The sequence below is a fragment of the Zalophus californianus genome, chromosome 11 (assembly GCF_009762305.2).
Source record: "Zalophus californianus isolate mZalCal1 chromosome 11, mZalCal1.pri.v2, whole genome shotgun sequence".
Taxonomy (NCBI): domain Eukaryota; kingdom Metazoa; phylum Chordata; class Mammalia; order Carnivora; family Otariidae; genus Zalophus; species Zalophus californianus.
This window is the reverse complement of record NC_045605.1, coordinates 824,748-848,031: the sequence shown is the minus strand read 5'-3', so window position 1 is coordinate 848,031 and position 23,284 is coordinate 824,748. Positions and strand designations below refer to the sequence as shown.

The 23,284-nt window shown below is 48.3% G+C and overlaps 1 protein-coding gene across 2 annotated transcripts in view; it reads left to right on the top strand.

Annotated features, from left to right (window-relative positions):
* The window catches only part of TMEM123 (transmembrane protein 123), a 58,794-nt gene extending 43,917 nt beyond the window's left edge, over positions 1-14,877 (top strand). For both annotated transcript variants that reach the window (XM_027581014.2, XM_027581013.2), the window contains 3 exons: positions 9,224-9,490; positions 10,546-10,699; positions 13,017-14,877. In XM_027581014.2, the coding sequence (XP_027436815.1) occupies positions 9,224-9,490; positions 10,546-10,699; positions 13,017-13,041 (446 nt within the window). In that variant the 3' untranslated portion in view covers positions 13,042-14,877. The remainder of the gene's footprint in view (positions 1-9,223; positions 9,491-10,545; positions 10,700-13,016) is intronic.
* The last annotated feature ends 8,407 nt before the right edge of the window (positions 14,878-23,284 follow it).

The following is a 23,284-nucleotide window of genomic DNA, read 5'->3' as shown; positions in this document are numbered from 1 at the left end:
GACTTGGAGAGGATATAACAGCCTCCACTTAGAACAGTCTTTCTTAAGTTGATGATCACTTATGTTTGAATACCCTCTGAATACATTTCTATTCTCCCTCCCCAGTGTTTTATGACTTTGTCACATTACATCTTTCATACTGTATATCCCTTAACTGATTACCGTGGTTCTACTTTTATTGCTTTTGTCTTTCAACCTTCATATGGCTGTATAAGTCATGAATCTACCACCTTTACAACATTAGATTCATCTGAATTGTACCTTTATTCTTTCATATGTTTTCCTGTTACAAATCAGCACCTTTTTGTTTGGACTTAAAAAATCCCTTTAATGTTTCTTGTAAGGCCAGTCTGGTTGTGATAAACTACTTGAACTTTTGCTTTTCTGGAAAATTCTTCATTTCCAAATGACAACTTTGCAGAACAAGTATTCCTGGTTGGAAGTTTTTTCTTTGAGCGCTTAGAATATATCGTGCCTCTTCCTTCTGGCCTGCAGAGTTTCTGCTGAGAAATTTGATTGTCTTGTGGGGGCTACCATTGTACATAACCAGTTGTTTTTCTCCTGCTGCTCTTAAGATTCTCTCCTTTATTTAATGCTTCATTTTTTTTAAAAGATTTTATTTATTTATTTGACAGAGAGAGACAGAGAGGGAACACAAGCAGGGGGAGTGGGAGAGGGAGAAGCAGGCTTCCCGCTGAGCAGGGAGCCCGATGCGGGGCTCGATCCCAGGACCCCGGGACCATGACCTGAGCCGAAGGCAGATGCTTAACGACGGAGCCACCCAGGCGCCCTAATGCTTCATGTTTTAATTATAATGTGTCTTGGTGTGAATCTCTGTGGTTTCCTCTTATTTGGAACTCTGTGTGCATCCTGGACCTGGATGTCTGTTTTCTTCCCCACGTTAGGGAAGTTTTCAGCCATGATTTTTTAAAATTTTCTCCTTTCTTTCTCTTTCTCCTGGGGCTCCTGTAATGTGAACATTGCTTCGCTTGATGTTGCCCCGTGAGTCCCTTAAGCTCTCTTCACTTTTATTCATTCTTTTGTCTTTTTGCTTCTCCGACTGGGTGAGTTCTACTGATACTTTCTTCTGCAGAATCTGGTTGGCTGGGGGGCCCCGTCTGGTGCATTTTTCAGACCAGCTGCTGTGTTCTTCAGCAATGTGGCTTCTCCTTGGCACTTTCTTACATTCTCTTTCTCCATTGAAGTTCCCACTGTGTTCCTTCGTTCCTCTACCAGGTTCAGGGAGCATCTTTTTGACCATTATTTTGAACTCTTTATCAGGTAAATTATCTCCATTTCATTAAGAACTTTTTCTGAGGTTTTGTTGTTTAATTTGGAATATACTCCTATTTCTTCATTACCCCTTACACTGTGTCAGTTTCTGTGCATTAGATGAAACAGGCGCCTCTCATTCTTGAAGGGGTGACCTTACGTGGCAGATAAACCTTATCACTCAGTACTGCCCTAGTTTGGTTGTCTTTCAAAACTTTGTGATTATTAAGCACCCTCTCATTTCTAATGGCTCTCAGGAGCTGAGCTGTGCCCAGCCCTGTCACTGTAGGGGACAGTCCCGGCACCTAGACTCAGGCTGACTGTAAGCCACATCCTCGGCCACCGGCATTGGAAGCATGCCAGCACACACGGGGACTGATGCAGAAGTCCTGTTGGCCACCAGTCAGGCGATGTGGAGGTGTCCACTGGGCAAGAGTTGCAAAAATGCAGCAGCTAGGCAAGTGTTCAAGCTCCTTCCCATTAGATGTCAGTGACCTGGAGGGAGGCAGACGGAGCGTGTGAGGGTGCCCGAGCCCAAGGGAACGGGTCTCTTTCACAGAAGGACGAGGCGAGTTTCAGTCTGCTCTGCGTGCAGTGCCCTGGGGTGGCAGTCTGCCCAGAACTGCCTTTCCAGTCGTTACAGCCATGGGACCCAGGAATGCCGTCCCCCTGGCCACCAGGCCAGCACAGGGCTGGGGGGGGGGGGCGCAGGCTCCTCTCCTGAGATACTGGGAGCTGGAGTGCAGCAGAGGGAGAGAGCCTGTCCACCCCTAGAGAGGACCCATCAGGCCCCCAGATGTGTGTTAAATTCCATGCCTGTCATTCAGGCCAGCACTTGAACATGAGTAGGGTAGCCTTTTTGACAAAGTCTGGGCACCTGTCACTCGGCTGCCTCTGTGCTTGTCCCTGGGGTGAGCAACACTGAGCACACGAGCCGCTTGCAGTTCCCTGTAGGTCTGGTGGGCCTGAGGGCTCGGTTCCCGGGCAGGCGTGCAGGTTTGGGTACCCGATGTGCGTCTCAGGGAGAGGTTGGGAGTTCCCTTGTGGCTGGGGGTCACTGTGCTGGGGGGAGGGAGCTCATGGCAAGCTTGCTTCCTTGCGGGTGTTCTCTGCTTTGCTCCACATGTAGGGTTGCTCACCTAGTTGGGGGCGGTTTTCCAGAGGACATTGTTCTGTGGGTCCCTGCAGATTCAGTCTGTGGGAGGAGGTGCCGGGCTCTGCTGTGACACCAAGTGGAGCTGGGACTACTCACTGCCCGTTCCCCGGTTGGTTACTGGTTTGTGGTAACTTCTGCGCTTTCGCTCTCCATGCTGGTCCAGTTTCTTGTGTCTCGTATAAAGATACGTTGCTTGTAAACAAACGGTTCCTGGGCTTCTTTCTTACTGTCTGATAAATTGGCATCTTGTCGGTGGCCTAGTTTGTGCATTTAATGTCCGGTGGGCATGCTCTCTAGCGGGGCCTTGGATGGGAGCAGAGCTGGACTAGGCCGAGGGAGCACAGCAGGCCCAGGAAGGAGCAGGAACCAAGCACAGAGATGAGCTGCATGTGAGGGGAAGGCGAGCGGATGCACCTGCTGGGGAGACTGGGCCTGGTGCGCCGTGGCGGGATCTGCCCTCTGGGTGCTGGACAGGTCAGCGCACAGGCCAGAAGTGCGGGCGTTCACCTGCAGTTGTGCTGGCACTGTGTGGAGGAAAATGAAAATCCAAGAGGAGTATGTGCAGGTGATAACCAGCTACTTCCACTGGAAAAAACAAAATATACGATACAGTAACTTGGGGAGCGCATAGGTGGTTCTGTCCAAAAAGCGGCCGACTCTTGATTTCGGCTCAGGTCACGATCTCAGGGTCCTGGGATCGAGTCCTGCATTGGGCTCCATGCTGAGCAGGGAATCTGCTTGATATTCTCTCCCTCTGCCCTGCCCCCATACGTGCTCTCTCTAAAAAATGAAGATACATTAATTGTTGTTTAATAATAACACAATGAAGATATGGTGGTTAACATAACAATAAAAAATTTAAAAAAATAACACAATGAAGAGGTCTGAGAAATGAAAAACAGATGTTCAGTGTAAAGGGTGATGCCTGGGAAGGAAATGGAAGTCCCAATGTGAGTGCGTTCTTTGCATCTTGCCTGGACTGTGAGCTCCTTGCGGGTAAGGATTGCATGGTCTGTGTGTGTGCAGAGCCTGGGAGCACGCTGGTGCAGGGCCAGGGGTGCGGGGGCGAGCAGGGGTGAGGGGGCTGGGGGCACACGGGGGCCAGAGTGTGCTGGGGGGCAGCTGGGGGCCGGGGGTGCAGGGGCCGGGGTCACGTGGGGGAGTGGGGGTGCAGGGGCCAGAGGCACGCGGAGCCGGAGTATAATGGGGGACAGCCGGGGGCGCAGGGGGCCGGAGTGTGCTGGGGAGCAGCTGGGGGCACGGGGCGCCAGGGGTGCGTGGGGCCGGAGTGTGCTGGGGAGTTCTGTACCATGGAGCAGGAAGAGAGGGAAATTACTGTTCTTGCGGATGCCCTTTGACTGTGATCCGTGCCTTTTTTGTCGTTAGCCGGGGTGACTAAGCGGGAGCAGAATGGGCGAGGCCTCAGGCTAAAGTGGGGACATTGCGCTCCTGGCTCTGCTGAGCTGCTCTCCACATGGCGCTGGGACGAACAGCCCATCACGGATACACAAGACCTTATTTAAAACACCCCAGTTATGTTTCTGTGTTGATGGATACAGTTGGTTTCCCTTTTGGAATTTTAACTTAGGAACTTGTAAAATATATTTGATTTTCAGAGAAACTGAAAATTTCTTTATGATGACAGTTTTTTGTTTTTTTTTTTTTTTAAGCCCAGTTTCCTCTTAGATCCTGTTTTAATCTAGATTTTTCAGTTCTGTGGATTTTTGGTCCTCAGGTCATTAGAATTCAGAATTTTTGGAAGGAGTCTCCTGTCTATGCAGGGAGGGAAGGCCTCTGCTTTCTCGGTAATACACCTGGGAGTAAACTGCTGTGCATTGTTGCTTTATAGAGGAAAGAGGTTCTCTGCGTGCAGAATACTCCCGGGGCCGCACACCGGGGTCGCCCCTGCGGTCATCCCGTGATTTGCTCAGGCGGCAGGTCGCGCTAAGAATCCCACACAGCTCAGAACTCACGCACCAGAAGCTCACGCCGTGTCTCCGGCAGCCCAGTATGTTCGACAACTGGAATAGGACTGAAAAGACCCTACCATCCCATATTTAATAATAACTGAGATTTTAACAATCTCTTGTGCATTTCAGCCCCAGTGTGTGTATTTGATGCCCTGATGAAAAGAAATTGTCACCCTTAACCTCGAAATCTTTAGGTTGAAGGGGGAAGACGGCACTTAGGTGTTTTTGGACCTGAGGCTACAGGCGTAAGGAAAGCGGAGCGGTAACGGGACAGGAATAAACAGACTCTCAAGGTCCCTATGTGGACTTGGCGTCATGGAAATGGGCCTGGCTTCTCGGTCTTTTTGGGTAATTGCCTCAAAGAACCGAGGAAGAGGCAGCATGCTCTTCCTCTGATGGGGCTCCGAGGGCAGTGGGGTGGCCCTGCAGACACCCATGGGGACCTCGGGTGTGGCTCTTGAGGGGAGATCCATTTATCCCAAGAAGGGGTGAACCATCAGCATTTCCATGGCGCAGGCACAGTGCTGCGAGCGCAGCCCCCGCCCCGTGACCTCCCCCGAACCCTGCGGACGCCGTCCTGTTTCCCCGAGGAGGCCGGAGAGGGAGTCATCCCTGCTCTGGGTGAAGCGGAGTCTCAGCCTGAGCAGACCAGCCGTGCAGGGCTGCTGGACTTTTATAGCCGGCCCACACTGCCCACTGGACTCCTTGTGGCCCCCTCGCAGTATTCACAAATGTTGATGCGTGGCGGGGCCCTGATGCGTGGCCAGGACTGGCCTGCTGGACTTTTATAGCCGGGACGAAGCCTCACTCCTCTTGAGGTCCCTTCCGGACCTTGTTCCCTCCCCCGATCACAGCCCCTGCTGGGGGGGGGAGGTGCGTGGGTGCGTCACTGCGGCCCTCCACTCCGTCTCCCATACTTACCTGAAACCCGAAGTCAAGAGATCCCTGACTGTCGATGGAAACCCCCGGATGCTGTTTCATCCGCGTGGTTGGAGAAACACCGCCCGGCGGGACCCAGCTCAGCACGGGCACCAGCGGGCGGCGCAGACACTCACCCGCGAGAAACGACAGCCCCGCAAACCTCAGCACATCCGTCTGCGGGCGCTGCCCTAACGCGGGCCACGGTCTAGGCCGCTCAAACCACCGGGTTTGCCCGCCGGCTGCTTCCCCGAGGGCGGGAGACGGCGCGCCCCAGCGCCGTTGGTGGTGGTGGCTCTCTGGTTGGTGATGGTGGGTGGTGGTGCCTCTCTGGTTGGTGATGGTGGTTGGTGGTGGCTCTCTGGTTGGTGATGGTGGGTGGTGGTGCCTCTCTGGTTGGTGATGGTGGTTGGTGGTGGCTCTCTGGTTGGTGATGGTGGGTGGTGGTGCCTCTCTGGTTGGTGATGGTGGTTGGTGGTGGCTCTCTGGTTGGTGATGGTGGTTGGGGGGGCTCTCTGATTGGTGATGGTGGTTGGTGGTGGCTCTGGTTGGTGATGGTGGTTGGTGGTGGCTCTCTGGTTGGTGATGGTGGTTGGTGGTGCCTCTCTGGTTGGTGATGGTGGTTGGTGGTGGCTCTCTGGTTGGTGATGGTGGTTGGTGGTGGCTCTCTGGTTGGTGATGGTGGTTGGTGGTGGCTCTGGTTGGTGATGGTGGTTGGTGGTGGCTCTCTGGTTGGTGATGGTGGTTGGTGGTGGCTCTCTGGTTGGTGATGGTGGTTGGTGGTGGCTCTCTGGTTGGTGATGGTGGTTGGTGGTGGCTCTCTGGCACCCTTGGCTTTCACCCCACGTGGCATCTCGTGTGTGCGTGTACGCATTCCCCAGCTAACAAGGGCACCTGTTACCCGTTTCCCTCTTTATAAGGCCCCTCCTAATGACCTCATTTTAACTCCATCCCTTCGTTAAGATCCTGTCTCCAAACTAAGGTCACATCGTAAGGTGCTGGGAATCAGGATTTCAGCATGAGTGTTAGAGGACACAGTTCCTTGCTGACCTGAGCACCGATAGCTGCTCCAGCCGAAGGCTTGGGCCTCCTTATGTCCGCTCACTGACAGTCTTATATAGGGTGCTGCTGCTTTCCAGAATAACCCCGAAATACTAAACCTCTGCGGTCAGCCAAGCTGAGGGTTTCTCCCCTGTGCCCGCCGGGGCCTGCTGCAGGATTGGCAGCTTGCAGTGGGGAGTGGGCGTTGTTGGCTTCCATCCGTGTTCTGCCTTTGTCCCCCCACTCCTGCTGATTGTGACCCTGACGGCATGAGCGTTTGGGCGAAGGCTAGGACGTCTGCATGGGGCAGAGCTGCACCTGTGGTTCCTGCCGCGGGGCCCTGTCCCCCCGCCGACCCTCCCTCCACACACCCTGGGCCCCCGCTTTCAGCCTCCCTGCTGGTTGCTATCACCCCGTCGTGCGGAACTCTGTCCTGAAGCAGTCGTGGAGGGCCACCCTGTGCAGCAGTCTCCTGCGCAGCCTGATGTGGTTCATGGGGAACAAGCACCTTGGCCATCAGCGTGAAGTCTTCTCCCAGTTCAGCCGTTTAAACTTCACCAGCCCTGGCACCTTGGGAAGGACGTGTCAGGCTAGAGTCCTTTCCAGTCTCTCCATCTCCTCAAATGCAGGGGCTGCCAGTCCCGCTCTTGGGGCAGCCGGGCTTGACGTCAGGGCATCTCTGTCCTTCGTGGGCAGAGGTGGGAGTGGACACATGGCCACCGACACTCTCCCGCTACCTGCCCTCTTGGTGCCTTGACAGGTGCTGCTTGATTTGATTTGTTTTTAGTACTTTTCTTAGATGTAATTGACACACGACATCCCTTGGTCTCAGGGACCCGCCACGCATCAACATTTGTGAATACTGCGAGGGGACCACAAGGAGTCCAGTAGACAGTGTGGGCCGTATGCAGGGATGGTTTTTCTTCCTTGTGGTGACAACCTCTAAGATTGACTCTCCACAGCCTTCACATGTGGTGCGGCATTGACCGCATTCACTGCACCACGTGGTGCATCCTGGTGACTTGCTCTGTAGCTCTGTACCTGCTACCGCCCTTCCCTGCCCACATGCCTCCCTTACCTGCACCGCGCGGCGGGTGGGGGTCTCCCAGGCTGGTGGGCGTGGCCCAGCTGGGGTGCGGGCAGAGTCAGGGCTGGGGCGGGAGGGATGGCGTTGTTCACAGAGGGGCGCGGACGAGTGGGCACTTGAATCCCAGGCAAGGGCGTCGCGTTCGTGAGTGAGCACTGACCTCGGGAGCTTCCCTGGATCACAGTTCACGTGTCGACACGTCGTGACATGGTTTAATATAGAACCTACTTGCCTTTCTTGTCAATTTGTAGAAATGTTGAGCTGCTTGTTTCTCTAACACATTGGTTGGATTTTCATATTTGGATAAACCTAGTGCAGCTCCCTACTTCTACCCCTGCGACTCTGTCCAATAGCTCTAGGAATTTCTTCTGGCCGAGAGAGGGGAACGGGCTCGCATGTGCGCTGCATCCAAAAGCGCGTTGTGTTGTTTTACTCTGCAAAGATCATTCTGAAGATGTGACATAAATACTGGTCCTTTGCTCTGTTTCACTACAATAGCATTCATGCTGTAGCTCAAAGAGGAGTATTTCCCTTCTAAAGTGTATTTTCTCTGTAGAGAGCAGTCAGGTGAGTTCAGGTTTTTATCATTCATAATTTATTGGTCTGTATAGTACAAAGGTATTCCTTTGGCCTTTTTTAAAAACTAGGTAATACTCTGGGTGAGACCACACAGTAGGGACCCAAAGTTGAGAAAACATATAAGGAATTTGAATAGTAAAATCTGATAGGCAAATAAGCAGCACTATTAAAATCAGCCTTTACAGTTAAACTGAAGAAAAAAAAAAGTACCAAAAGTCAAGAAAAAGTCCAAAATTACTGGAAGATGGGGAGTTGGTATAGGAAGCAAGCAGTGCGGGTGCGGGATGGAGCTGCTGGGGCAGGCCGGCCCGGGCACCCGCCCTCCACGCCGGTGCTTGGACGGCCAGAGTGAACCGGGCCGACGCGGGCAGCGGAGCGGACCAGTGAGCCTGCAAGGACGCTTGGAGATGCAGAAACAAATGCAGGAATCCGCGCATTCATGTTAAAGGGGCAAAGAGAGCATCGACTAGATTCCAGGGACTAAGGCGCCCGTGGCTGGAAAGGGGTGAGGTGGCGATGTTAGGAAGCAGGTACCACGTGAAGCAAGCTGGCTTTCGGGCACGGCCTGGCTGATACGTACACACATGGCTAAGCGAGTTTTCTCTTTAGGCTCTTCGGGGAGTCGTGACAGGATCGGTACCTGCTCCTTTGCATGCAAACCTGCACATCAGGTGTGAACGGAGGCGCTGGGCCGGGTGTGGGGAGTTAGGAAACCTTCACCAGCAGGTGGCGTCCCAGCGCACAGTGGGACGCAGCCTTGACCCTCCCAGAGAAGCGGGGCCCGGCCCGCGGGGGGGGGCAACACGCGCTCACTCGTCCGAAGCTCCGGGGAAGGAGGTGGCACAGAAACTACGCCGTGAAAAACCCTTCCTCTATCCGTCCGTCCGTCCGCTCGCCAGACACTTGGGGCAGGACGGTGGTGGGAGGTCCCCCTAGCGATGGTTAAGACTTGGTCCTTGTCTTGAAGGAACGCGGTTCTCTGGGTTCATTCCTATCTTCCCCAAGTTCCTAGCTTCGTGGAAGCGCGGCGGGGAGCCCACAGGGTCATTTACCATCTGAGATCCTGGGTGGTTGTAAAAGTGCTGGCATCGGCCGGCTCAGCGTCCTGAGCTGCTGTGTCCAACCACGAAGGCCACCGAGACTGGGTCCCGATTCCCCGAGCCTCTGCGCCAGTGCTCACGTCTCTCGATCCTCTTGCAGAGAATGTCACCACTGTGACCTCCAACCATACGAGCCATCCCACCAGCACTGTGAGACAGCCGACGAACCCACAGTCTTCCACATCTAAGACTGAGACAGTCACGGCCTTGATGTCCACGGCAACAGCTAAAATCACAACACCCACAGGCTCCGCAAACAGGACCAACAGCAGCTCAGTTTCACAGAACGCAACCCAGACGATGCCGTCCACAGTGAGCACCACCGCCCGCAACAGCTCGGCCACGTCCGCTTCTTCATCCGTAACGAGTACGTATCAAAGCCGCGCTGTTTGTGCTGAACACGGGTGTCACGTGCCGCGTTCCCATTGTCGTTCCGTTCCACAAAAGTAGAAATGCGGATGGGCTGTCCTAGTGCATTCATCAGCGGATCGATCCTGCTGCACTTGTCCCTGTGGAAAATGTGTTTCCGACTTAATGAGGCCGCATGATGACAGTAGGGGACGTGTCCTAGCAGGGAACTGTCATTACGTGGTTTGAAAACATGTCCTGCCTGGACCTCCAGGTCCCTGGGCACACGGCAGAACTAGGCAGCATCAGCCTCAGCCCCCTGGGTTTCTAAACCCCAATTGCAGTTAACATGGTTCTCATTCATTTCTGCCATTGAGCTCTTCACGTGGTGTCCGGGGCAAGCCCTGTGGTCAGCCAGCACTGTTCACACTTTGCATTCGTCTCAAATAAAATGCCTGGGAAACCACGAATTCAGAACCTAAACATTGACCCTTCCATATGTATTCAGAGGTCAGCTTGTGATTACACGTATCAGCACAAGCAGCAGGCTTTATGGCTTCCGCTCCAGTTTTCTTCCTATAGTTTATGTTCTGAAATCAACTGTAATGTCTCAAGGGTTTTTGATGTGATAAAGTCAAAATAGTTGAAGTCCCCAATTTATTCAAAAGGAGAATTTTCAGTTAGAACCATTCAGACTGGATCCAGCAGCAGGATCACCGCTGTGATGCCCAGGCCTGTAGTGAAGGCATCAACTCTTATGAGGACCAATGAGGAAACAGATTCCCCACATGGTGCTGCCTCAGGGGCTGTGGTCGAAGGTCGGGGTTCAGCAGCACAAAGACCCTCAGATGCTGGGGCGGCAACCCTGGGGGGGCAGCTGGGGGGGGCACACGGGAAGAAGACCTGCAGGAGTGGGGGTGGGGTGGGGGAGAAGTGCTGGATCAGCTGGGGAGACCCAGAACCCAGCCATCACCCAACGCAAAGCAGGCTTTTGGCTTGCTTAGAAATTCAGAGTGGCAGCTTATAATAATGTTGTTTAAAAACAACTGAAGCCAATGTTTTGTTTTCTTCCAGTCACACCAACTATTAATTCTAAAGGAAATCCAGGATCAAAATTTGACATTGGCAGCTTTCTTGGCGGTATCGTGTTAACACTGGGGGTTCTGTCGATTCTTTACATCGGATGCAGAACGTACTATTCGAGAAGAGGCATTCGGTACAGAACCATGTGAGTTTTGACTTGCCAGAACTTGTTATTTCTGTACTTCCTTAAATATCACCACAAAATGCCACAACAGGGCCCCAGGTATAGGAATCACATTCCCATTAATCCTGTGCCCAAAGCAGATCGTTCATTACTTACAAACACAAATGGATGCACATGCCTATGAAAATGCTGTATTTACTCACGTTGTACCTTTTCACTCAGGCCTGTAAGCGTAACAAACACCTGTTAAGGCCTCAGGAGCTGCGGCCAGTATGTCTGGTGATGTCCACAGCACGGAGGTATATCCTTGCTAGAAACATGGTTTTAGATGCTAATGCAGTCTCGTTTTCTCTGATGACTTGTTATAAATGAGTTAACAGATGGCATCATCTTACCAACAAGGCCCCCTCGGGGGACCACGTGCGCCCCTTCCACAGGCCTGTAGGTCTTGGAGGGCTCATCTCCTAGCTTCTGTTTCTGAGTCCTTTTTGGGCTTTTTGACCGTTACTGGATTACAAGAGCCAACTCACTGTTTTGACTGTTAACATAGCACAGACTCCCCAGAATGACTCTCCAGAGGACACACGTGTGTGTCCCACACGAACTTTACACATCAGATGGATCTGGAACTGATTTAACAAAGTGAAACAGGTTTTACTTTACTACAGAATTCTCTAAGACTTGGAGATGTTGGTGCTTGTTGTGAGTTTCCAGGAGGGAACAGAACATGAAAGTATTTCTCAAATTTATCATCGAACTAAAAAACACCAGGCTTTAACAAACTCACTTTCAAGTGTTTTGCCAGCATATTTGGAAACATTCTTTAATCAACCCACGAAGGAAACAGACTAGAGTTAACTTGTTAGGTATCCCTCTGTGTTTCTAGAAGTATTTATCGTGTTTTTGGTGAATTTCACCAGTTAAACAGAAGGTACATTTTGATCAGTGAATTCAGTGCCACTTTTTTCATAGCATCAATGTTTATTGATGTAAAGGAGGCTATAAAATAGTGAAGCAGGTAAGTTATGTTTTCATTTCAAATTGCCATGACTACGCAGCATGTTATTTTAGCTTCTGTGAGCGCATGGCCGTGTCCGGCTGCCCGGGGGATGCATGCAGTGCCCAGGAGCACCCCCTTTTGCACAGGGGACACGGCAGCAGCAGACTCACCCCACCGGGAGTCTGTTCCACAGGCACAGAGAGGATCCCGTACTGAGTCTACACGTTGTTCTGACTTTTCCCCATGTTAACCTATCTGAAGTTAGGACGTTTGCTACAGTTTGTGGGGTGGAAAAGCATTGTGTTGTAGTTCATTCGGCCGTTTTTCCTAGTGCATTTAAAAGCCAGGAGTTGGTTCGATGTTGGGAAGTTCTTACACCGTGCAGTATTTTGTTTGTCCCATGAAGGAAACTGAGGCCTTGCGTATCTAGGAGTGAGCACTAACCTGTTAACAGCTGGGCCAGTGGAGCGCAGCGTTTATGGATGGGCTTGGTGCTCAGTGTGGACACAGCAGGGGACAGTCCCACACTGCCTTAGCTTCCAGTCCTCGGTGAAATGGGACGACGAAGTGATGGAGTTGATTACATGAGATACAGGTGGAGTCTACTGCACCTAACGCGGAGTAAATGCTCAAGGAATCGTAGGTGCTGGGGTGGGTGATTTAGAAGGTATTATGCTGAGCGAAATAGAGATCATATGACCTCACTGATATGAGGAATTCTTAATCTCAGGAACAAACTGAGTGTTACTGGAGTGGTGGGGGGTGGGAGGGACGGGGTGGCTGGGTGATAGACATTGGGGAGGTTATGTGCTGTGGTGAGCGCTGTGAATTGTGCAAGACTGTTGAATCACAGATCTGTACTTCTGACACAAATAACGCAACATATTTTAAGAAAAAAGAAAAAGAAGAAGATAACAGGAGAGGAAGAAAAGGGGAGTATGTCAGAGGGGGAGACGAACCATGAGAGACGATGGACTCTGAAAAACAAACTGAGGATTCTAGAGGGGAGGGGGGTGGGGGGATGGGTTAGCCTGGTGATGGGTATTAAAGAGGGCACGTTCTGCGTGGAGCACTGGGTGTTATGCACAAACAATGAATCATGGAACACTACATCAAAAACTAATGATGTAATATATGGTGATTAACATAATAAAATTCTATAGCTAGAGCAGAGGTCTGAGTGTAAATCTGCTTGAATCCTTAGCCGTACAAAGTTTACATAAAGGACAATGTTGATCCTAGAGCTTTAAGTTACTTAAAAATTAGATAAAAAAAACCGTTTTGATGCAAATACAAAACAAAGTAATTTTAACAATTTTAACTTTTGTTCTATTACAGTGATGAACATGATGCCATCATTTAAGGAAACCCAAGGACCCATGGAAAGAAGATTGATAACAACCCTATCAATTAACTTTAGTTATTCTTGAATACACAGGCCATGCATATAATGTACTATAGAAACATGTAGATTCCTCACTGTTACTAAAGGTAAAAAGGGTTTGGTTTGGGTTTTTTAAATGAGTATTTGAAGCATATAGTTAATGTTAAAAAACACCTAGTAAGACAAGTCCGCCCCTTCTGTGTGGCACTGGTCACACGGGGGAGTAACTGGAAGGCCTCCTCCCTGAAGGGCGCAGTGCCCTCTGAGCCCACAGATACGGGCCTTGGGACCGTCACACAGCTTGTACAGCTGAGTACTGGGTTCAGAAACAAAAGGCACTGCCTTCAGGTCCTGCTAGAGAGCCTGGGTTCTTGTTACAACCTCTTTTGAGCTTTCAATGGCAATTCAGCTAAGTATTTTTGCCTCTGTAATTTCAGTAAACTGCAATGTTGAACAAAGTTTTAAAGATGGAGTTAGGTTTTTTGCTACTGCGAGACTACTGGAAATTGCTTTATTTCATATGCAACAGTTAATTTTATGTTTAGGGAATATTTTTAAGAGGTGTAGAGCTTCTTTCAGTAGCTAGGATCCTGTATGACGCAGTGTCAGCCTACCTACCTTACGCCCCCTTCTGCGATTTCCAGACAACCTGTAGGGCTCTGTCCCTCAGCCCAGGGAGGACGGCCTCCGCCTGCAGGAGGCCAATGCTGCATTTTTATACTAAAGAAATCTTTGTATTGGGATTAAATTCTTAAGTTTTTAAAACAAACTTTCCGGCCCCTTGTGTCCCGTGGAGGGGACTCGGCTGTCTTACGGTAACAGCACGGTGTTCGAGGGACACCCGTGTCCATCAACATCGGTCTGAGGGTTTGGCTTATAGTTGATACTACAGCAGCCAAAACTCAGGGTCAAGTTTGGCAAAAAAAAAAAAGTATTTAGTCCTACTAAATGACCAGCCAATATAGAAATACTATATTAGATGTCCTAATGACACTGCTCTACATTGAATAGGACTTAAGTGTAACCTGTGATCAGCTTTTCATTTTCAGAGAATGCCAAGAATTTTTATATAAAAGTATCATTTCTACTCACTGTGCACTAGGGCCCACTGAGGTGAAGAGCGGGTGACAGGGCAGGTCTGAGGCGCACGGTGGGCCCCCAGTTTGCAGAGAGGTGGGCTGCTTAGTAACCTACAATGCACCTGCCTGGTCTCGAACTGCTTTTATGTCTTTGCAAAATACACTTATGCTACAGGTATATGCTTCTGTCTTATGATGGGGGCCTTTAAACTGAACTTCTTCCGTCTCTTGCTGGCTTTACTCCCGTCAGAACCTTGAAGCCAGGCCTGTTTCTGCAGCACGTGGAAGAAATGTCTTTAAACCCCTTTCCAGCTGCCTATGCTTTGGGTCTAAAAACTGCCTTCTCTGTCTGGAAGCTGGATCTTCGTTCCTTCCCGCCCCCGCACAGAAACGCGGAAGTGGGGGCACGAACCACTGCTCCCCCAGGGCGCACATTTCCTAAGCCTGTAATTCATGTCCTAATTATGTTTACTTCAGCAGATACTCGCTTCTGTTTGCATTCCTTGAGAATGTATTACTTGAAGAGCTCTTAGAATCCAGTCTAGGACTTTAGATGATCCAAAACAGGATTTCCCATACAGATAAATGAGTGGGCAATATATTAGTAAGAATTTTGTATTTTTCAGGAGAAACACTTTTAAAGCAAATTTCTTTTTTTTATTATAATGACCAGCTTTTGGTATTCCATTGTTACTGAGATCTATTTTTAGAATAAAATTTTGTTCTCCATCTAAGAGTTTTATGTGTGTGGTTTTGCTTCATTTCCTCAAACTCGAGAGAAATGAAAAGCCCCAACTAAAGAGGCATACTTTAGGTGTGAGGTGTGGCTGGCTGGACGCACAGTATCACCTGGAAACTTGGTAGAAGCAGAAATTCGTCAGCACCACCCCAGACCTCCTGAATCCATGTTCCAACACTCCTACCTGGTGGTTTTCTGGAACAGCAACGTTTTTCTGTTGGGTAGAAAGAATTATAAAAACAGGTACATTCATGTTAGAAATACACATCAGCTACAAGTACCTCAACAATGGACAGACCCGCACAGCAAGACGGAGGGTGTCCCCCGGTGTGGCCTCGACCACTGGGGACCCGAGACCGAAGCAGGGGGCTCGCGACAGGCATCACTTGGTCTGGAGAGGGCAGAGAGATGTCCCACCTGCAGAAGCGGGGGGGGGGGGGGGGGGGGTGCTGTCCCCACTGGGACCCGCTGCAGCTCTGCCCTGTTTTGGTCCTCGGAAGAACCTCACCGGCCCTGGAGCCTGGTCTATCCCTGCCCAGGCAGGGGGGCTGAGCCACAGTGTGGCCACCACAGCCCGGCCACAGCTGAGAAGAGCTCTACCAAGACCGAATCCACAAGTAGAAACTCTCGACAGACCAGTTAGGAGTAAGGAGACTGAATCAGTAATCAAAAATCTCCCCATAAAGAAAAGCCCAGCACCAGATGGTTTCACTGGTAAATTTAACCAAAGAATTAATGCTAATCCTTCCCAAATTCTTCCCAAAAACAGAGGAGGGAACACTCCCAAACTCTTTTTTAAAAGTGCTCTATGCCTGACATGGGCTTGAACTAATGACATCATGAGCTCAGGAGTCACAGGCCCTACTGACTGAGGCAGCCAGGGCCCCCGCCCAAAACTGATTTTTAAAAGCCAGCATCACCCTAATACCAAAGCCAAAAAAGGACAAACCAGAAAACTTGAAGGTAAATCCCTCGTGAATATAAATGCATTTTTTTCACCCAACAGAATTCAGCCCATTGACAGGATCACTCATCCCTGGGATGCAGGGTTGGTCTGACATGTGCAAACAGATCCGTGTGCTACCCAGCAGTAACAGACTGCAAGCACACGGTTTGGGTTCTTCTAGACACAGAAAAGCAGCTGACAAAATTCAACATCTGTTCATGATAAAACCTTACATATGGAAGGAGTATCCTTCCATACAGGGAAGTCCCCGTAGGACGGGCCGCCAGCAGTCCTCAGTCGTAGGTCAGGGTCAGGAGGGAGGCGGGGTATAAGCACAACACACAGCACGAGAAGCCGTAGCCACAACAGTCCTTATTTGCACACGACATGTTTTCATAAACAAAATCTTAGAGACGCCACCAAAACCTGTTAGAGCTAATGGATCTACTCAGTAAAGCTGCAGGGGACAAAAGCCAACATTCCAAGAGCAGCAGTATTTCTATGTACTGATAACAAAGTATCTGAAAAATAAAGACGATCCCATTTACAACAGCATCAAAAACAAAATACTTAGGACTAAATGTAATCAAAGAACTGAAAGATCTCTACCCTGAAAACCACCAAATATTGGTGAAAGACACTGAAGATACAAGTGGAAAGGCACCCTGTGGACGGTACAGTTTGCACTAACGAAGCCCATAATTTGTAGTCCTCTGAAACCCGGGGCCAACCCTACCTTTCCAACCTCGTTTCCCATTATTTACCTTCGTTTTCCAAAACTGCTTCATGCATTTGTCTTTCTTCATAGTTCTTCCTCTGCCTAGAAAATACTTCCTAATACCTCTGTTCTCCAACTCAGCATACTCTAATCCTATTTAATCCTCAATATACCCAGTTGTAGACACATAGATCGATGGACCAGAACAGAGCCCAGAAATGGACCCTCAACTCTATGGTCAACTCATCTTCGTCAAAGCAGGAAAGAATGTCCAATGGAAAAAAGACAGTCTCTTCAACAAATGGTGTTGGGAAAATTGGACAGCCACATGCAGAAGAATGAATCTGGACCATTTCCTTACACCACACACAAAAATAGACTCAAAAAGGATGAAAGACCTAAATGTGAGACAGAAATCCATCAAAATCCTAGAGAAGAACAGAGGCAGCAACCTCTTCAACTTCAGCCGCAGCAACTTCTTCCTAGAAACATTGCCAAAGGCAAGGGAAGCCAGGGCAAAAATGAACTATTGGGATTTCATCAAGATAAAAAGCTTTTGCACAGCAAAGGATACAGTCCACAAAACCAAAAGACAACCGACAGAATGGGAGAAAATATTTGCAAATGACATATCAGATAGAGGGCTAGTATCCAAAATCTATAAAGAATTTATCAAACTCAACACCCAAAGAACAAATAATCCAATCAAGAAATGGGCAGAAGACATGAACAGACATTTTTCCAAAGAAGACATCCAAATGGCCAACAGACACATGAAAAAGTGCTCAACATCGCTCGGCATCAGGGAAATCCAAATCAAAACCTCAATGAGCTACCACCTCACACCCGTCAGAGTGGCTAAAATTAACAACACAAGAAATAAGTGTTGGTGAGGATGCGGAGAAAGGGGAACCCTCCTACACCGTTGGTGGGAATGCAAGCTGGTGCAGCCACTCTGGAAAACAGTATTTTTTTGGGATCCAGCAATTGCACTATTAAGTGTTTACACAAAGGATACAAAAATGCTGATTCAAAGGGGCACACGTAGCCCAATGCTTATAGCAGCATTATCAACAATAGCTAAATTATGGAAAGAGCCCAAGTGTCCATCGACTGATGGATAAAGATGTGGTATATATACAATAGAATATTAGCTATAATAAAGAATGAACTTGCCACTGGCAATGACATGGATGGAACTAAAGAGTATTATGCTAAGTGAAATAAGTCAGTTGGAGAAAGACAAGTATCATATGATTTCACTCACATGTGGAATTTAGGAAACAAATGAGCGAAGGGAAAAAAGAAAAGAAACTGAGAGGCAAACCAAGAAACAGACTCCGAGAACACACTGATGGTGACCAGCGGGGAGAGGGGTGGGGGGTGGGGAAACAGGTGCTGGGGATGAAGGAGGGCACCTGTCGTGATGAGCACCGGGTGATGGATGGAAGTGTTGAATCACTAAATTCTACTCCTGAAACTAATACTACGTTGTATGTTAACTATGAATTAAAAACAAAAATAACTACTTTATTACTACTTTAACATTATTTGAAGAAGTTCCCATAGCACTTACCTGAACTTCTCTTATGTTTGGATTAAAGTTGACTTTGCAGAGCCTCAATATCCCGTATGTACACAGCTGCAGCAACATAATTTATAAGACCTCTCCTATTCTCACAATGCTTACTCTTTTGCACCTCTGTTCCCTTCCAAACCCATCACTCATCCCCATACCTGCCCTTATGCGTTTTCACCTTCAGTGTCTGTAAAACGTACCCCAATTACTCCAAATTATGCTAGAATATGAATTACTCTAGCAATCACAATAGCCTCAAATTGGAAAAGCTTCCTCAAGAGATAGTGAATTCTGGTGGGAACACAATTGTGCGTGTAATCATGTGAAGTGTTATACCCAGTAAGGACAGAGAAAAATCCTTAGTTTCCTTGTAACCTTGAAACTGCTATCATGATTTCTGTTTTTACAGAAAAATCATTGGGTATTTACCTACTGACTTGGAAATAAAGACCTTCGAGGCCTAGTCTAGTGACAAAGTAGCTGGAACATTTGTATCCACACACACGCACACGTACAATACAGAAGACCGTACATTAACGTAAATTAACAGGGATTCCCACTGGAGAGATTCCAAGTCCTTGTGGGAAGCAACTGAGGATTTCAACATTTTACTTTATATGCTGATCCTGATTGCGTCTTTCTCAAGTGTCTATTCCAATTCTACCTGGCCTTTAAACATTTTTTAAAGATTTTATTTATTTATTCATGAGAGACAGAGAGAGAGAGAGAGAGAGAGAGAGGCAGAGGGAGAAGCAGGCTCCCAAGGAGCAGGGAGCCTGATGCGGAACTCGATCCCAGGACCCCGGGATCATGACCCAAGCCAAAGGCAGACGCCCAACCATCTGAGCCGCCCAGGCGCCCTCTACCTGGCCTTTAAAACACAACAGCAGCCCCACCACTGGGAGGAATGCAACGCTAGGACTGCGTTTACGCTTCCGGATGGACCACTGCCCTGCCGTTAGCAGAGCCTGCTGAGAGAAGAGCTCCCAGGTGCGGACCCACATTCGATCCCCCTTCACCTTGTGACCAACAGGAGGGGCAGAAACTGACCCTCAGAGAAAAGCTGAGGAGCAGAGCAATAAAGGGCTGGCCAAAGCCTTCTTACTTAGAGGAAACCCCGGCTCCTCTCCCCTTACACACTGGGCTGCGCCGCCACGTGGCCGACAAGGTGTGACCAGAACTGCGAGGATGAAAAGCTCCAAGGACTCACGGCTTGAAACCTGTCTGGACGCCGTTATCACCGGAAAGATCACAGGGCCTAGCAAAAATATGAATTGTTGTCATGGTCTCTTCCCATTTCTGCTCAGCTAACCCACGTATCCCAACACAGCAACTAGACAGTATAGTCCACTGCGGGTTTGTGGGCCCAAAGATAACACCTGTTTGACCCACGTTCAGGACCCATAAGGGACGCAAGTAGTCAACACGGGGAGATGAAAATGTCTCCGTCGTTCCTGATAAAGACTTTGGACGACAACAGAGGTGGGAGCTTCCGAACACCAAATCCCAGAAGGAAGCCTTTATCATCAGTGACTGAAAATACTGAAAACCCAAGCACGTCGCAGAACGACAAACCGCAGGCACCCTGGCTCCCACAGAGCCAGAACAGGAAGACAGGGCTCAACTACCCAAGGCTCCCCCCGAAAGCACCGAGACTGGACAGCTGCACCAAGAGAATGTGATGGAAGAAACACCACGGAGGAGAACACCTGTTCCCCTCCCAGCCCAGTTCTTCCAGGATTAATCTGTGAAGAGCAGGACTGGCCGTTACCGCTCACGGGATCTGCGGGGTCCGAGGGCCCCAGACCCTGTGGGGGCTCTGACAACTCTCACTCATGTGCCGATCCCGCAGCGCGATCTCGGCCGTTGGCCGGCCGGGGTCCGTGTCAGGGGTCACGTGCACCAGCAGCCACGGCCATCCCTGCCCCAACTCGGTAAAAACACAGACACCGCCCCCCGAGAAGCAGAGGATGAAGACGTGGCCCAAGGCTTCCATCACACCTGACCCTCAAGCGCCCGTCGCTTTCATATTACAGGACAGAAAGGGAGGCACTTCTAAGTCCCGCTTCAGACCGAACGGGGTTATGGAAAAGCAGCTGCGTGACCAGCCAGCTGAACAGCAAAGCACGGGTACTTAAAAGCCGGACAGAAAAATACTGGCACACATGTAAGCGGCCGTCAATTTCTCAAGGTGACTGTGAGCAAAACCAACCGTGGGTGTAGCTAATGAGAAAAATCCAATTTTTAAGCTAACATTAACATTTTACAAAACTTGAGAGCCTCCTGATCCTTAGACTTGCCCTGACAATACCAATGGGGAGAGTCACAGCTGTGATTTTTTGATAATGAGCAATGAAATGTATCTGCTGCACAATTCAGTAAAGGGGTATTTTCCAAATGACTAATGCATCATGGGTAAAAGAACCAGTCAAAGTGCTAGACTCACCAAGGAATCTTAATGCATTTAACCCTTAACACGGGTTTGATCGTCACTGGTCTACTTAGAATATGGGTTTTTTTTCAATGATTATATAAATGTACACTAGCAATATAGTACAGTATTGTAAATGTATTTCCTTAGTTTTTTAATTAAAACGTTGCTCTAGTATTCTTTAAGAATACAGCACATAATATACAGAACATACAAAATATGTATTAATCAACTGTTTATCAGTAAGGCTCCAGTCAACAGTACACTATTAGTAGTTAAGTTTGGGGGGAGTCAATAATTATACACAGATTTTCACCTGTGTTGGGGGACTGGTGCCCCTAACCCTCGTGTTGTTCAAAGGGCCAACTGTGTAAGAGAAAACAGTAAGATCGCCTGGGTGGCTCAGTCGCTAAGCATCTGCCTTCGGCTCAGGTCATGATCCCAGGGTCCTGGGATCGAGTCCCGCATCGGGCTCCCTGCTCGGCAGGGAGCCTGCTTCTCCCTCTGTCTCCCACTCCCCCTGCTTGTGTTCACTCTCTGTCAAATAAATAAAAAAATCTTAAAAAAAAAAAAAAAATAGTAAGATCACTTAACAGTTAAAGGATTAGTGGTTGCTAGGGGTTAGTGGGGAGGAAGGGATGAACAGAAGGGACGGAATTTTAAGGCCGTGAAACTCTTCTGTATATTACAATCTCACAAACCTGAGACCATGACCTGAGCCGAAATCAAGAGTTGGACACTTAATTGAGCCACCCAGGTGTCCCAGGAACTCTGTACCTTCTGTTCAATTTTGCTGTGAACCTAAAATAGCTCTTAAAAAATGTATAAATTAGTAAGTTTTTAAAATTTAATTTAAACTTAAATTTTTTTAAGACCATTGACATTTTAGACTCCACACTCAAAATACCTTTCAAAAGTTTCAGTGTAACATCAAAAAGAATATCCAATTACCTGAAAAATTCTCCTTCCTTTTCTAAATACATACTTCTGAGAAGCTGAATTTTCTTCATATACTGGAACCAAAGCCAACATATTACAAAAGATTAGATGCAGAAGCAGATATAAGAATCCAGCTGTCTTCTATTAAGCCAGACATCAGAGCTTTGCTAAAATGTATAGCAATGCCATTCTTCTAAATTTTCTACATCGTTATTTTTCTTGAGAAGGACTACATTAACATGTACTGCCATTGCTTTTTTTTAAAGGAATGTGTCTTTTTTAAATGAATTCTTAAGTATTTTAAAAATCTGCTATAATTTCTACCTCGGTAAGTAAGTATCAGTAGATACAACCCATGTGAATACAAGCTCTTTGGGGTCCTCAGGAATATTTAGGGCTGTAAAGAAACTCTTGAGACCAAGACGTTTAAGAGTTGCTACTATGCATTAGTAGGTTTCTTCCATATAGAAGAACACTTCTGAAAACAATGTCCATCTGTCTGCAGAGTTGACAGCCAGTTGTCCTCTGACTTACAGGATGGGGGTCAACAAGTAAAGGGCCTGGGCGGCTGGTGTGGACAGGAAAGCGCCCTGCTCAGCTCCGGGACTTGGCTCTCTTTAGAGAGAGTGTGGGGAACCCCTAGGCAGAAGCAAGAGACCTAACAAATGACTGACTACACAATTCCCATTTATATCAAGGTAAAGAATTAAGAGCCATATATTATTTTCAAACGTAAGTAAAAAAAAAAAAACCTGAAGGTGTAGTTGAACAAGAGATGAAAATTTTAAGAAGTACTTCAGACTCCCTTTCATCTTGACCACACACAGCTGACCCGCCAATCACTTACCTTCGTGCAGCCCAAAGTCAGCCCATAACTTCACACTCCCCCAAAACTCAACTGTAGCCTCCTACTGACCAATAGCCTTACCAGCAACAGTTAACACATGATTTTATGTATCCTACACTGTATTGCTAAAATAACACCCTTTTCTTTTTTGGGGGGGTATTTCTAAACTACAGTTTGTGAGTTTTTTCAGATCGCAAATCTCAAAAAAATTGTCCAATATATTTACTTTAAAAATCCGCTTACAGTGGCCCCACAGTTCACACCTGTGTGTTCGAGGTTCAACCATACTATTCATAGACCACCAGCTAGCTCTCCAGCAATCTGCATCAGGTCACTGAGCCTACATCTGCACATTTACAAAACAAGGTAACACGCATCCAAGGAACACAATAAATACACCTAAAGGAGCATCTGACATTCGCCTACTGGTTCAACACCACGAATACCTGTTACGACAGATTCTCATTATGAGGAGCGTAAGAGAGACTAAAACCCTATTCTCTGATCTAGGCAGACGATTCAGCAAGGGGATAAAATATGTCACTGTTTACTTCTATTCCATGCAGTATTTTCACTGAATGCAAAAAAAAAAAAAAAAAAACACGTTAGTTCTTACACATTATGAAAACCAACTAGCTGAACAAAGCCAAGTAAGGTAAACTTTCAAATAAATGAAATTCAAATAATTAGGGTTCTTATGCTGGGTAACAGCCCATGCAATTTTTAAAAATATTAACACAGCTTACGAGAACAGTTTGTCCAAAAAGCACAAGCTAAGGAGTCGGTAGACCCATGTTCGAATTTTACTTTGTAGTTGCTCAAAGGATGTGGGCTACGTGCTTAAAGCCACCAGCACCTGGTACTGGCTATTAGGGCCGCCATGACTCAAGCAGCGGGAATTTAGTTTCTCACCGTCTCTGGTGGCTGCAAGTCCGGAGACCAGA